Below are 15,829 nucleotides of genomic sequence, written 5' to 3' on the forward strand. Positions count from 1 at the left end.
AAAGACGTTACTGTATTCTCAAATGGAGTTCTTAATTTCAGCTTTGTTTCCTAGTAACTGCAGGAAAGAAGCTTGAGGTATAAGAAGTTATCACCCCGCTGATTTCCGGCTGCTGAAGTATAAAAAGAGCTCAAATGAATTCAAGGGTGGTTCTAGCAGTAAGGCGGACAGCTGATACAGAATGAAAGTTAGCATGGACTGTGGTTCCTCTGAAACTTGAAACACATCACACTTTACCTGTTTCCTTGGCAGGGCTTTCTGGGGATTTCCTGCGTGCTGGGAGATACTCTGCCCACACGGTCAATGGGGCTTGGTCAGCCTGGACATCATGGTCACAGTGCAGCCGTGACTGCAGCAGGGGCATTCGGAACCGGAAGCGTGTTTGCAACAACCCCGAACCCAAGTATGGGGGGATGCCTTGCCTCGGCCCATCCCTGGAATACCAGGAATGCAACATCTTGCCCTGCCCAGGTAAGTGGATTGTGTAACCTATGAAAGATCTGAAAACCCAAGGGCCTTGGAGAGCCTTCTAATTTACCAGGCCTCACGCAGCTCCCTGCCTTCATGTTTGAGACCTCTGTTCTTAATAAATTCCCTGGTATGTGTGGTTGCTCATGCTGGTAATCTCAGCACTTTGTGAGGCCAAAGAGGGAGGATCGCTTGAGCCTACAAGCTCAAGCCTGGGCAATATAGACAGACCTCATCCCTCCCAAAAAAAAAAAAAAATAGCCAAGTATGGTGGTGTATGCCTGTAGTCCCAGTTATTCTGGAGGCTGACGTGGGAGATTGCTGGAGTCCAGGAGATCAAGACTGCAGTGAGTCATGATCAGGCCACTACACTTCACCCTGGGTAACAGAGTGAGACCTTGTCTCAAAAATAAACAAATAAATAAATGTCTTGTGTGATGTCATCACCTGTTAGATTAGCCCAGAGTGGAAAAAGGAAAGAAAAAGAAAAGAAAAAAATAAGAATATCAGAAGGGTTCTCAATTCCTAACCCTTTCTTTCCAGCATACCTATAACCAAATGCTAAATCTTTCCAAGAAATATTAAGATCCTTCTCTCAGCCTTCTTTTCATGCAAGCATGAGTCTTCAGTTGTCTATGCGAAAAGATCTCACCAGCAGGGCCACTGTGGGACCTCCCTGGGCACGTTTACCTGCAGGGGATCCTCACTCCCTAATGCACTGGGGAAAGAGAAATGCCATCTAGGCTAGATTGTGTTGATGTGTATGTGTGTTTTCTTATTGTAAAAGAAATTAAAACATTCCTATGAACTACTTGAAGGGTTTGGACTCTAGGTGTTGTGACTGATGGAAAACCCGGCCTTTCTAATGTGGTCTGGAAATACATGGGGTCTTTGAAGTGACCATCAGCTCCTTCTGGAAGCTAATCCCTTCCCAGCCACTGGTGGGATTCCCAGCCCTCCCCTACGTGGCCTGCATCTACCATCAGGTCTTCATCCAGGGTCATGGGCATCAAAGGTGCTCCCCCTGGACCCTGGGTCTGCCAACCCAGTTCTTGGTCCCCGTGTCTTCTGTCACAAAGAGTCTACCTCATTAAATCTTCTAAAGACACAAACTCTTCTCTCCTATGGGCCTAGCAGAGCTGTTTGTCTGGGTCTTCTTGCCAAGACCTGGCTTTTCATTCCACTGAATTCCCAAGCAAGCAAAGAGTCATGAAAATGAGCCGAAAGAGCCCCAGACTGGGGCTTTTGCTCTGACAGTGCCCAAAATGTTCCTCCATCTTTCCCTTTAATATTTAAGCCCCTGTATCTGCCTTCTTCCTGCCACAGCTCAGGGTCCCTAGCACCTAAAACGCTTCCACCAGTGCTTCCCAATTCCTACTCTCCTGTCCAGAACCCTCCTTGGAAAGTCTTTAGCCCACACATCATGGCCATTGGGAAGGCTGATCTGCGACTGAGGAGGCTGCCTTGACTTTTGTCCGAAGCTCCATGAGGACAGGGATTCCTGGCATGGTCTCACTCATGGCAGCAACCTCAGCTCCCTGTAGGGACCTGGCACATACTGGAAACACCCCTCAGGGATTGTTCATTAATAATGAGAAAACAAGGAGTTGGTTAACTGATCTTTCTTCATTCATTCATGTCATTTCTCAGGAAACATTTTTGAATAACCCACTGTGAACTATTTACAGGGTATGCACAGATGCAGTGCTATGATCTAGGTCCAGAAGGAACTTAGATTTTAGAGGGAAGAATCCTGGGAACAGTGTCAACCCAGTATGGTCACTGGCTACTGAGTTTATGACAACCAGATGCGGTGGGCTGGCTCCTTGGTGGTTTTCACTAAGAAGTTATGGCAGCCACAGCAGGTAGGCTACCCTTAAGCTGAGTCTTGAAGGACAGAAAAGAGTTGGTGAAATTGACAAGCAGAGTTGGGAAACTGGGGGAAAGGCTCACTCTAAAGTTGGGTATAACATTTTTAAAGGCATAGAATGTTAACATCTTTTTAGTAGATACAGACAACTTTCTGAGTTTTTACAGCAAGAAACTGGCTTATAGTAGATACTCAATGAGCATTCATTGGATGGGTGCTTGGATGGGTGGATAATGGATGGATAATAAACATATATATAAAACTGAAAATGTAGTTTCTAGATTTGTAGCTAAGGCTCTCAATAATGTGTCTGCTCTTTCAGCTGCATGGCTCCTCGTAGGGTGTCTGTGCTTGAATTTCTCCAGCCTCAGGAGACTCCTCCTCTGCCCACCCAGCTTTCCCAGCCAAGCCGATGCTGAGAGTCTGGGAAAGGTCACTGAGCTGTTCTTTCCCACAGCCCCAGTGAAGCGAGTTCTCCTCTGGGGGCTGAGAGGAATCCTGTGGGCAGCCTCACTAGATTCAGGTCCATGCTGTAAACTGGACAAGGGCAGACGTCATGGGAATATCAAGGTTTTCCCACCCACCCTTTCGACTCCATCCTTGTTCCCGTGGGTAGGACATGCAGATTCCTCCAGATGCTTGGATGCTGTCCTGGTGTACAAGTACAAAGGGCCACCACTTATCTCAGAGACACTCTATTAACATGATCTGTTGGTTATTCTCATTTTAGTTGATTTGGTGGTCAAGCCAATAGTGTGTATGCATAACCTTAATATGCTGAAGTAACTCTGTCCTCATTTTCTTTTTAAAAGCCAAGATACTGCAGAGTGTTGTGGAGTTATTCAGAGTGGCCCATGTCACCTTGCACTAGGCAGTGGGTGAGTCAGGGCTGAGTGGTGCTTCCCCTGCCAGGGAAATTCCTAAGACAGGCCATAACCCAGCAGGGAGGGTTGGAACTGCTAGAGATGTGAATGCTGAGCTGCACAGTCACCAGGAAGCCAGTTAGAGGGCGATTCCTGCCTCATTTAGAACACTCTGCACTGTGAATTCACTTTTCTTTAACCCAGTTGGGTTCAGAGTGGCCAATTGCAAATGGGCTGGGATGACAGAAGCGCACCACCACAATGGGCTAATTTTTATATTTTTAGTAGAGATGGGATTTCACTGTATTGGTCAGGCTGGTCTTGGACTCCTGACCTCAGGTGATCCACCTGCCTCAGCCTCCCAAAATGCTGGGATTACAGGCGTGAGCCACCATGCCCGGCCTCTGTTTTTAATTTTTTGGCAACCCTCCACATTGTTTTCCAAGGCAGCTGCACCACTGTCCATTCCTACCGACAGTGTACAAGGGCTCCCGTTTTGCCACATCCTCGCCCACACTCATCTTTGGTTTTTTATCATAGTCATTCTGGCAGGTGAGAGGTGATCTATCATTGTGGTTTTGATTTGCATTTCCCTGTTGATTCATGATGCTGAGCATCTTTTTTTATTTTCTTATTTTATTTGTTTTTTTTATTGTACTTTAAGTTCTGGGGTACACGTGCAGATCGTGCAGGTTTGTTATATGGGTATACACATGCCATGGTGGTGGTTTGCTCTGTCCATCGCCCCATCATCTACATTAGGTATTTCTCCTAATGTTCTCCTCCCCAATCCCCCATCTTTTCATATACTTGTCAGCCATTTATCTACAGTTTTATGGTACCATACAGAGGCCAGGGATCTTCAGAACACATGATTGGTTGTACGTCAGGCCCTGACACAATCGAGGGCACGCATTAGACCCTTCTGAGCCCTGGGCTGCCTTGTGTGCATTTAGATAGCCAAGATCTAAGATACTTGCTATTACTATAAGTCACAGTGACTTATTTTGCCTTGGTGTATGGGGCATGCAAGGGTACTCACTGGAGGCCAAGTTCCCATTTATGTTACAAACAGGAAAAACTGACAGCTAGTGCTTCTTTCAGTGTGACTAGATATGGGAGAGAGTTTTTGAAAATGTTAAAGTTCTAGGAAAACACATGCCTGTCTCTTTTATTGCTGATGTTGCAGCCAGTGTCAAACACTTGATCGATTCCTCTAGCTATCTGATATACTGTATAACTTTTAGGGAAAATACTGTTGAATTTTCAAAATTTCAAGAATACTTTTGAAATTGAAAAGTTGTGTAAACTATTGAATCACAGAATCTCCAGTTAGATTGCAACCTCCTTTCTAAATTGGGTTCACATATTTTTGTTTCCTTTTTACTTTTTGCAAATTAGAATATTGTCACAAAGATGATGGTTTTGCTGTGGTTTCTAAAAAATGCTTTCCTTTTACCTTTGCCAATATCTAAAAAGAAACATTACACCATAATGATGTGTTCCATCATGGCAGGCATATTAAAATACAGCCAAAGTTATTCTAGCTAAAACAATCTTACGTCCTGAATGATTTTGGCTTTCTCTGTCATGGTTGCTCCTGTTTCTTTGTGCAGGCTACAGAGAAAGCTAAAATAGGATTCTCTCTACATATAGCAATGGTGAGTCTCTCCTCAGCTTTTTAATGGAGTTAGCTGTGGTTATGACTGGTCCTTAACTCTTGATGAGTCTCTAATACCTTATTTGACAATGTCCTGTAGCTTTGCCCTGGGATTCAGCAATAACAGGGCAGATCTGGCTAGTAAGAGAGAGGCACAGTCAGGAGTTAGCTAAACAGCAAATCTTATTTGACCTTGTCACAAACCTAAGCCAACACGAAGTCTTAGTTTTAGCAAGGTCAGCTAATAAAGGACTGAGCCCTAAAGTGTCCCAGATTCAGGCGGGCCACCAGACCTCAGCATTCAGCAAGCCAGTCTACAGGTATCAAGAGCCCAGCCTAAAGAATTCAGGGACTAACTTGAACAGGCAGAGACATGTGCTGGGTTATGAGCTGTCATGGGAATGGTCATTCAAGGAGCCAGCTCGGCCTCACGTTCATATTGTAAAACTGTACCCTTAATATCTAACCCGACTTATGGCTGCAGATTTTCAGATTCCTCTCTGTGGTCATTTAAACACAGCAAGTCTGCGTGGCTTTACCTCATTTGGTTGTTTTATGCCTGAATTTACGGAGCATTCTTCAGTTGCCTTCCTCATCGGACCTGTTAGCTTTTCCCTATTCCACTGTCAGGGAGTAAACCATAATCCAATTAGCAAAGGAACTTGTGACTTGAACTACGTATCCTTGGCTTTAAGTCTCATCTGACTGTTTAGATGGTGCAGATGGCAAAGGTGAGAGCTGGCTGGGGCTTTACATCAATAACCGTACAGGGTGGTTCATGGTTGTTCTCAGGAACTGGAATTAGTAGGACACCTCACACCCTCCGCTGTCATGCTTGTACTTAGATACTATAGATTTAGAAATATTTTCTGAAAGAATGAATAAAAGAAACTGAAAAAGTGTAGGGAGGAATCTGTAAAATTGGATCTGTCACCAAGAGGAAAACTCCAGATGCAGCGCCACCAGCAGCCAGAAGCCTGGTTGTGATGTGCGTTCTGCAGCCCTCCTGGAGTACAGATCCCATTCAGCTTCCATTACTAAATGGCATCCATTTAGCGACTCCTTTAGCTGGGTTGGGATTACAGAAGTGCTGTGGCTTTGTGTTCCTTCACAGTGGATGGCATGTGGTCTTGCTGGTCCCCCTGGACAAAATGCTCAGCAACATGCGGCGGTGGGCACTATATGAGGACCCGCTCATGCTCCAATCCAGCCCCGGCCTACGGAGGGGACATCTGCCTGGGGCTGCACACGGAAGAGGCACTCTGCAACACGCAGCCCTGCCCAGGTAAGCAGCACCTTGCCTACCCCGCAGGTTCAGGACAAAATTGGCCTCTTCCCTTAATGGATAAATGGTGTTGTTGATGATACTGCATCACAGTAAGTACTGAAAGGGGTGGACAAGTCAGCAGCATGCTATTACCCTTGAAGCGACTTTAAAACATAGCATCTATAATAAAATAGTTCTCACTGTGCCATAGATTCAGAATTCGTGTTCAAAGCCTTTAGCCCATCAATGGGAGAGTGCTAAAGGCTTCAAACACTAGTTCTGAATCTGTGGCATGGTACAACACCCAATGTCCCTAATTAGGAAACATCCCAATTTGTTCTTGACTTTGCTAATTAACACTAGTGATCCACAGGCTGCACCTTGTTGTGTTGAGGGAGAAAGTTCAAGGCAAGATGGGAACAAGTGAGCATTTGTAGTGCCGTCCCAGGTGTGGAGGTCTGAGTGGGGAAATAGCCTGCGGACTTTCTGTCTCAAAGCCAGCCTGGGTGCAGCCACGTGTCTGCCAAAAATTTCCAGACCTGCATTCCAGGAATGACTCCTAAAATGTAACAAGGGGACACTAAGCACTCCTGGAGGATGCTTCATCCATGGTCAATGGGCTGTAATTCAGAGATAGTCCAATTAGAGGAAAGAAAAAGTGTGACATCAAATCAGCAAGCAGAGGAGCACAGCGAGCATCAGAAACTGGTGATAATAAAGCATTCTTAAAGCCGATTGCCTAGGAACAGAGTCTGAGGTTTTGTTTTTAAAATCAGGGTGGGGAGCAGGGAACACTGCCATGAGGTACATCTCACAGGAGCCATCCTTGGGCCTGTGGGTGTGGGAGCTCCTTGATCCAAGCTCCCTGGGGCTGATGCAGGCACTTGGGAACTCTAGCGCCACCACCATCCCAAAAATAGCTTGGTTTACTGACATGCAGGAATCACCTGGAATGAAAATGAGCTACTCTTTTTGGGGTCTAACTTTGACATTGAAACACACACATTTTTAGCTTCCTTCTGCTCATCTTTCTAGAAGGTTCTATGTAGGTTGAAAAGGGCCTTGAAGCCAGATTCTCACTGTCATTCTAAAAACTGACACTTTATCCATTTCTTTTTCTTTTCTTTTTTTTTTTTTTTACTTTAAATCTTTTTTTAATTGCATTTTAGGTTTTGGGGTACATGTGAAGAACATGCAAGATTGTTTCATAGGTACACACGTGGCAGTGTGATTTGCTACCTTCCTCCCCATCACTTATATCTGGCACTTCTCCCCATACCATCTCTCCCCAACTCCCCACCCTCCGCTGTCCCTCCCCTATTTCCCCCCAGCAGACCCCCGTGTGTAGTGTTCCCCTCTCTGTGTCCATGCGTTCTCATTGTTCAACACCCACCTATGAGTGAGAACATGTGGTGTTTGATTTTCTGTTCTTGTGTCAATTTGCTGAGAATGATGGTTTCCAGGTTCATCCATGTCCCTACTAAGGACACGAACTCATCATTTTTGATGGCTGCATAATATTCCATGGTGTATATGTGCCATATTTTCCCTGTCCGGTCTATCATCGATGGACATTTGGGTTGGTTCCAGGTCTTTGCTGTTGTAAACTGTGCTGCAGTGAACATTCGTGTGCATGTGTCTAAGGAAACATTGTACCCTTTACCTGGAGCAAGGCACAAGCTTGATTTTTAAATTTTCCCTGCTGCTATAAAGTCAGTGTTTCTATTTAAAAAAGGGGAAAAAAACAAACTGCATAGAAAAAATACCTTTTTATCCTGATTAAAATTTCATGAACAATAACAAGAGTTTACTTTTTTAACCCTCTTTTGTAGAAGTGTTATTCCTTTCTTTTCACACGTCTGTATACCTGGGTGAATTTCACAAACCCTAGTAAATCTTCCATTTCAGGGTGAAGTATTCTGTATCCTCTCAATGCCCGTCTTTTGGCCTTGTCCCAAGACTTGTGCACTGACCTTGTCTCTTAAGAGACAGCAAACATGGGATAAAATGAATTCTCCCTCAGGGGCAGGCTGGCTTTGACAGTTGACTCTGAGGAATTGTTTATATAACAGAGGAGTAAGTAATTGTCTAGCTTCAGACTCCCTTTCAGCAACCTGGGACTTTCATGAGCACACAGTTATTTCTCTGGCTTGAGCACGGAGGGAGGTGGAGGATTTTCAGGAATGTTTCAGGAAAGCATTTGAGGCTTTTTGAACAGAGCACCACCCATAGCAAAATGGTGCCTGCACTAATGACTTACATGCCTCTGCTGCTGATGGTCTGCACACGGCTGGGTCTCATGGATTCACTTATTGAATGTCTAAATACAATTACTTTATAACATTAAAATAATGTGGGTCTTAGGAAGTTTATTTTAAGCACATGATATCTGATCACGTATATACCAGCTCAGGCACTTTTACTCATCCTCGTGTGTATTTTACGTACTGGACCTGTCAGATAATACAGCCACATCTTACTGATGCACAGAACCATTAAAAACATGCTGTGGAATCCAGAAATCACATATGTAACTTGCCAGTGAGTCCAGGATGATGGAACTGACTGGTCTCCCCTCTTCTGGTCTCTGCAGAGAGCTGGTCGGAGTGGTCGGACTGGTCTGAGTGCGAAGCCTCCGGTGTCCAAATCCGCTCCCGCCAGTGCATCCTCCCCTTCCCCGTGGGCAGCCAGTGCTCCGGGAACACCACAGAGAGCCAGCCATGTGTGTTTGACTCTAACTTTATCCCAGGTAAGAGCAGAGGTATTTCTCAACAAGAACAAAATCATCTCCAACATGGAGAGAGAAAATGATTCATATATCAGTGTTTTATTTGGCGAAATAGAGATGATCCTATCAAACCTCATGATTTCAAGGTGTTTAAAATGTAGGTCTATAGAGAAATGCAGATTTAAACTTGAATTCAGTTCATGAGTATAAGGTTTCTTAGGCACAGTGTCTTTTGCAGTTTATCGACTATAATACAGTCAGAAGACTGCTCAAAAAATGAAAATGTTATTTGGTTATTATTAAATTTTATTTTGTTATTTGGTTATTCTAATATTAGTTTAAATGTTTGGGCAGTGCTCCCTGTATATGCACGGGAACACAGAGAAAAACGGCCATTTTCTTTTTGCGACCTTTAATATACTCGGGAAAGTAGAAATGCATCATTATTCTCCTGTTGGAGAAGAGGGTGGCCCTCATTCTACCAGCTTTTCCTGGTGAAGTCAGTGTGTAGTTGTTGGTAAATAGATAATAGGGTTGAATTCTATAAGCCAATTCTTTGTTTTCCTTCATTTATGCAAATGATAATATTTTAGAGAAAAGTAGTATACCATACCTCAATCATGTACCTTACAGAACCATAAGAGTGGTTGTAATTGTTGTCCTTGTTAACCATAGACGTATTTTTAATTCTTGTTATCTAATAAAAAATGAATACAGGAAAGAATGATGTTCCTAGACTCCTGAAGTGGTATTTTATCCTCAGGAGTTAGAACACATAGGAGATGTGGCCTCTTTCTGCACCTTCTGTAGGTTTCATGTGTTGCATGCAAAGAGCGTCAAAGTCCTCCTGAAGAGGGACTTCACTTGTTCTAGAGATGTCCTTGAGCTCTGGTGAAGGGACCTTCCCTCTGCCGGGAAGGTGACAACACTGGCTTTAGTGGAACAAGTCTAGGAAGCAGGAATATCACAGGAGCACTCGGTGTGTTGGGCAGAGCTGGGGGGTTCCTCCCTGGCAGGAGGAAAATGAGCACATTCCCTGCTTTCAGCCCAAGGGACATCCATTATCTTTCTGTGATAAATGGATCCCACCTGTCCTTAGTCAAGGTGATTTGGCCAAATCCATATCAGATTGGTTAAAACAAAGAAACAAGTACAATTTTTCTGATAATCAGGCTTTTGAAACTTTGCATCACATAAAATCCAGAATCATTAGACAAACGTACATAAAGCGTGAATGTGGACTGTCTTCCCAACACCTTTTACACATTGTGATTTGACTTTTGTTTTTCCAGAAGTATCTGTGGCAAGATCCAGTAGCGTAGAAGAGAAAAGATGTGGAGGTATGTTCTTCCTTTTAAGTAATTTTAACGGGTATACTGATATATTCTAATCATTTCCTTTTCTGCATGTTTTCTATAATGTTTCTGCCTCTTGGCCAAGAATGACAAACTGGATAAAAGTTATGGATCCCAGGCATTCTACCTTGGCATAAGGTAGTCAATATTTGACATACAGATTGGTGGTTCTCAAAGTGGGGTGCCTAAACCCACATCCTGGGCATGGCCTGGGAACTTGATGGGAATGCAGATCCTCGGGCCCTACTTTGATCCACAGAATCAGGACCTCCCTGGGAGGGGCCCAGCAGTCAGTGGTTTAATTAGCCCTGCATTTGATTCTGATGGATGCTCAGCTTTATGAACCATTGGTCTCAATATTCACTGTAGAGTTTCATGAGTAAAGTAGAATTCAAATAATTTGTTTATATGTATAGTACAAATCCATGGAAGCTAGCCTCCAATCTCCAACCCACTGAAATGACTAAATTGTAATGAGGCAGCAGGTTTTACCTATTGTGCTAGAGGAATTTTTCAAACCTGCTGCCACCATGAATGTCAAAGACAACATTGTCTAGTTCAAGTACATGATAACTTTGGATTTTGCAGCCTGTGCCTTCCATATACCCATAAAGTACTTGTCTGTGCCATGAACATGCCTGGAGGGAGAGGCTGGCTTGTCCAGGGACCAAGGAACAGCCCATGTCCACCTTTCAGAATCCAAGCCAGTATCTACAATGAGGCCTTCCCTTCCAATAGTTCATCATCAGTGTGACTGATGATGATAGATTCCCATTTGCTCCCCTAATCCATTCCACAGGGTGTCCGAGAGAGCCCAACCCAACAGATATTGCCTCTGACATGTTCTCATGGAACATGAAGCTTCATAGGCATGTTTCAGGAATTTAATTATCATTTCTGACTACCATTACAAAGTACTTTGATTAAGAGCTTACTGGCTGGGCATGGTGGCTCATGCCTGTAATCCCAGCACTTTGGGAAGCCAAGGCAGGCAGATCACCTGAGGTCAGGAGTTCCAGACCAGCCTGTCCTGCATGGTGAAATACTGTTTCTACCAAAAGATATAAAAATTAGCCAGCACAGTGGCCCACACCTGTAGTCCCAGCTACTGGAGAGGCTGAGGCAGGACAATCTCATGAACCTGGGAGGCGGAGGTTGCAGTGAGCCGAGATCATGCCATTGCACTCAAACCTGGGCAACAGAATGAGACCCTGCATTTAAAAAAAAAAAAAAAAAAAGCTATCTGTGACATTCTGTCTACTCAGTCAGCAATCTGTTAGTTCACTCATTAATTCAGTAATCCTTGCTGAACACGCATTCTATGTCAGTTTTGTGAAGGCCATTGAGCTTACAATGGGCACCCAGCATCCCCAGCCCCTCTGACCAGCAATCATATCATCAGAGACTCCATTGCCTCAGAAGGGCAATGTGAGATGTCTGAGTGAAGTCAGTGGAGTGAGTTTACTAACTGGCTGTTGCTCATATGTAATCCAACTATCCAACTACAAGATGAATATGTAACCAGTTCACATAAAAATGGTCATACCAATTAGTACCCGCTAATGTTTTTAGATCAGTAATTGTGTGCTATGTACTGTTTTACATGGTTTAGACAAGAATATGGTGCAAAGCCCATTTGGTCCTCACGAGAAGCATTCATGTAGGTGCCAGGGGCCACAGTTCTTTATGTGACGCCTCTGGAGACAGAGAAGCGTTTTGGAACTCAGCAGTTTTTAGATGGTAGAAGGGTATGTGAAGCCTGTACTCTATATTACATGACACCTGCACAGGGTCTGGGGTTGTTCTACAGCCAATCTCTTTAATAATGCTGCTGTAAGATGTTGAAAAACTGAAGATGCTAAGGGTTTTCCTAGCAATTCCGGTAAGCTCTACAGAAAAGTGGGTCAGGTCGGTGACATTTTGCTGCCAGATGACTGATGAAACATTACTTTTCTGAGAATTTACAGTTAGGAATTATGGAAAAGGAACAGTGGTTATGTATTTAATCTGCACTTTATAAATGGAGACTATGAGGCTCAGAGCGGTGATGTCACTGGCCCAAGTGCACACACGGAATTCAGCCAGTGGCTCCAGTGTGAGTTTTGAACGCAGAGCACCTTACAAAGAGAACCTTGATAATAAGTATTCAAAAGCATTGTGTTCAGGAGGCTGGAGCCACAGCCTCCCTAGTTAGGTAACACTCTTGGACAATAGACAGGGTCCAGGACTGTCTGCTGCCATCAGAGACAGTGTAGGTCAAGAGTTGAACAGAGTTTATAAGTGTTCCCATTCTCAGGGACACCACGCAGAGCTTGAGGCTCAAACAGTGGATGCCTCAGCAGAGCTGGCTAGATATTAGTGCCTGCTGTCAGACGTGTGCAGTTTGCTTTCCTCCTGCTGAGCCCCACTGAGTTACTCTGTGGAAGATCTTCAAGGGCCTTGAGCACCCAGGAGAACATGGTGTAAAGCCCATCCCTACTCTAAAATACTACCTCTGTGTGTCTGAACCAGCTGCCTAGTGGCTGTACCAAGCCTTGAGATGCTATTGGTTAAATCACAGGAACTTGAACCACTCTAGGATATTCAGAACAGATTTTTTTTTTTTAAGATCAGGCAGCTGGCACTGGCACAATAGCATAGGCAGTTTAGATGAATCCTATTGTAGGGCTAATAGTTGAAAAAAGTTACCAAGCAAGGATGTTTTTGACAACATAGGCATCTTTGTTTGTATTATTTTCATTTTGTGGGAAAATCAACCAAATTTTATACAGGAAATTAGCTAATTGAACCAACAGGATAGTTGGTCTCTATTCTATCTTTACTGACCAAAATCAGCAGCAGAAAATAATATTCAAAGGAAAGAACCACAGTAAGCACATTCAGAAGAAATTTAATGGGCACTATTTTCCCCATGCAGAAAAAATGTGCTTCCATTGAAATTTTTCATCTTAGAGAGCTATTGTTTGTTACATGAGACACAAAGACATAATGACGTAATATGACATAATCGTCATAAAGTTGTCAGCTGGCCCCAGCTTTCCCCAGGCACCCACTGGAATGGTTCATTTGACTAATGACACAGTATCTGCATATGGAGACCGTCATGCGTCTTCCCCATGTTCTAATGAAAGATGAGTTATCGGTGTAGCAGGAAGTATTTCCATCAGCACAAGGCATTGACCCTGGGGAGCGCTAACAGCTGAAGTACAGAGAAATAAGAACTCGTGTGAAATCGGCTCTTGCTTATCTAAGTACAGCCTCAGTGTTACAGTAAAAGTCCCAGTGTTTGCAGGTGGAATGCCCCCTGGATGCTTTATCCGCCTGTTCCAGGCTGGGAGTTCTCCAGCCCTAGAGGCTTCACGACAGAGTCAGGAAAGGCCAAAGATTCTGAAACCACTGACCAACTAAGCTGGTAGTGAAAAGTTGAGGTGGTTGTCAGGGAGTGGGTGATGCTTGTGGAATGTTCTAGTGCTGTCATCCCGGATGGTCCAGCCCTTAGTGCTGAGTACACTGGGCACCTGTGCTAGGAACTGCATCGTCCACTGGGACCTCAGTGGTCAGGAGTGTGTTGTGAGTTCTGCCCGACAGTGAGCCAGAGAGAAGGCAGCCTTCCTTCACAGTGTCCGTGCACCTGAAGGGGCAGATCCAGCTCCAGAGTCCTGGGTTCCTGGAACACAGTTTCAGAAGCAGCCAAGGAGCACAGCTTAGGAGACTGGGATGGTTAAGATGCACCCAGGCTCTGGGTGCAGGGGCAAACCTGCAGGTCTCCTCATTGTTACCCTAGCCCAGAAGGCCTTTCTCTGCAGCCAGGCAGGCTTGTCAGCATCGCAGTGATACTCAGCACATACCTCCAATTGTTACACTCGGTGTAGGACTGACAGCTCAGGGAAAGGTATTGGCAACCCTGCCCCTCACCCTGGTGGTATATGGAGGGGACACCCTGGGGGAAAGCTGGTGTCCTCAGGATGTGCTCTGAGCAGGGGCACATGAGGCCAGTACCCCATGGGCAGCAGCCACTTGCTTGCAACAACACAGAGGAAGATAACCACCTGTTCTGCTTCATGTGATTCTTCTGGAGCCCAGCTCTGTGGTGCTGGCCACATGCTGCCTTCGTTTCCTGAAAGGCTTGAAACTTGAATAGTAGTATTTCACCAACACACAGGAATATCTGCTGTCTTTCTTGTTTACTCAGATATCATGCAGGTCTTTCTATGGTGCCTTGATGTCACTGGAGCCAATCCTATTTTACAGCTGTAAGTCCATGCTGGAGAATTTTCTGAATGCTATGTATTTATACCTCCAGGAAAATAACTCAATGAAACAGAAAAGATGCCACGAAATAGGAAGACATTAGTAAAAGAAGGTCATTTCATGACCATTTAAAAGATCGTATTTTATTCATGTAACACAAATTCCTTATTTCTTTTTAGTAAACAATTTTCTTGACAAGACCTCCAAAATAAAACATAAGTGAGAAAAGTGGTACACAGGATAGTGTTTACACACACCCCCCCCCCACACACAACACAGCATATAAATGTGCAGAGCATCTCTGAAAGGGCAGAAGAACACTGTTGTGCAAACCTTCAAATTAAAAAAAAAAAGCTTCCAGTAGTGTATTAAAGTTTAAGGTCACTCCAAAAGACTGGCTATCATCCATAAGAGAAGGAACTTAAACTATGCTGTGCTCACTATGGAGAAGTTCCTTGATGGCCATGATGTTTCCAAGGAAAGACTGAAGAGTGGTGATTTCTTAAACTTCGGAATGGGGATGGGGCTTTTCATTGTGACTTTCTCTTTTCGTCTAGCGCTTTGAGTAGCTAGGCAGGCTGTTCTTTTCAAGTGTGGCACCACTTTGCTCCTGTCCCCCTAGAATTCAACATGTTCCACATGATTGCCGTGGGGCTGAGTAGCTCCATCCTCGGCTGCCTCCTCACCCTGCTCGTCTACACCTACTGCCAGCGGTACCAGCAGCAATCCCACGATGCGACTGTCATCCACCCTGTGTCGCCTGCCCCTCTCAACACCAGCATAACCAACCACATCAACAAACTGGACAAGTACGACTCTGTGGAGGCCATCAAGGTAAGGAGTCGGCAGTGACGGCGGTGGCCAGGTGTGCACAGAAGGCAGGTGGACCCTGCCTTTATTATAATAAAAGCTGTCTTTAAATCATGTTCAAGCAGAGTAAAGGCTTTTCAATGCTGCTTGATGTAAAAGTGTGGTACCTGGTGTTGGGTGATGTATGTTCTTAATTTCCCCATTGAGTGATTAACCCAGGATTTGACCCAGAAGTTTAGCGTAAATGACCATTTCCCTTCACGTTCTGAGGAGGAAGGAGGTGGGTATCAGCCTGGAACTTCACAAACCTGCCTCACGGGTCAGCACCATGTCCAGCTGGGTAAACCTATGCTAGTTCTGCTTATTCAATCAGCCACTATTTTCTCCTCTATAAATGAGATAATGAGAATTAAATGGGGTAATTTACCTAAAATGCTTTGAACAGCAGCTAGCAAAATAAATGTGGTCTTTACTTGAAGCACTTTGCATTATGGTTCAGACTATAGGTTCCTTACTTCTTTGAACCTTAGTTTCTTCATCTTTAAAATGAATAAAGA

At 44.4% G+C, this 15,829-nt stretch overlaps 1 protein-coding gene across 8 annotated transcripts in view; it reads left to right on the forward strand.

Annotated features, from left to right (window-relative positions):
* Nucleotides 1-15,829, forward strand: part of SEMA5A (semaphorin 5A) — a 496,284-nt gene that overhangs the window by 464,661 nt on the left and 15,794 nt on the right. For all 8 annotated transcript variants that reach the window (XM_032279108.1, XM_032279114.1, XM_032279115.1 and 5 more), the window contains 5 exons: nucleotides 253-471; nucleotides 5,976-6,146; nucleotides 8,722-8,877; nucleotides 10,149-10,196; nucleotides 15,085-15,296. In XM_032279108.1, coding sequence (XP_032134999.1) covers nucleotides 253-471; nucleotides 5,976-6,146; nucleotides 8,722-8,877; nucleotides 10,149-10,196; nucleotides 15,085-15,296 — 806 coding nt within the window. The remainder of the gene's footprint in view (nucleotides 1-252; nucleotides 472-5,975; nucleotides 6,147-8,721; nucleotides 8,878-10,148; nucleotides 10,197-15,084; nucleotides 15,297-15,829) is intronic.

This window comes from Sapajus apella, unplaced genomic scaffold (genome assembly GCF_009761245.1).
Source record: "Sapajus apella isolate SASKATOON/1434 unplaced genomic scaffold, GSC_monkey_1.0 scaffold11, whole genome shotgun sequence".
Classification (NCBI taxonomy): Eukaryota; Metazoa; Chordata; class Mammalia; order Primates; family Cebidae; genus Sapajus; species Sapajus apella.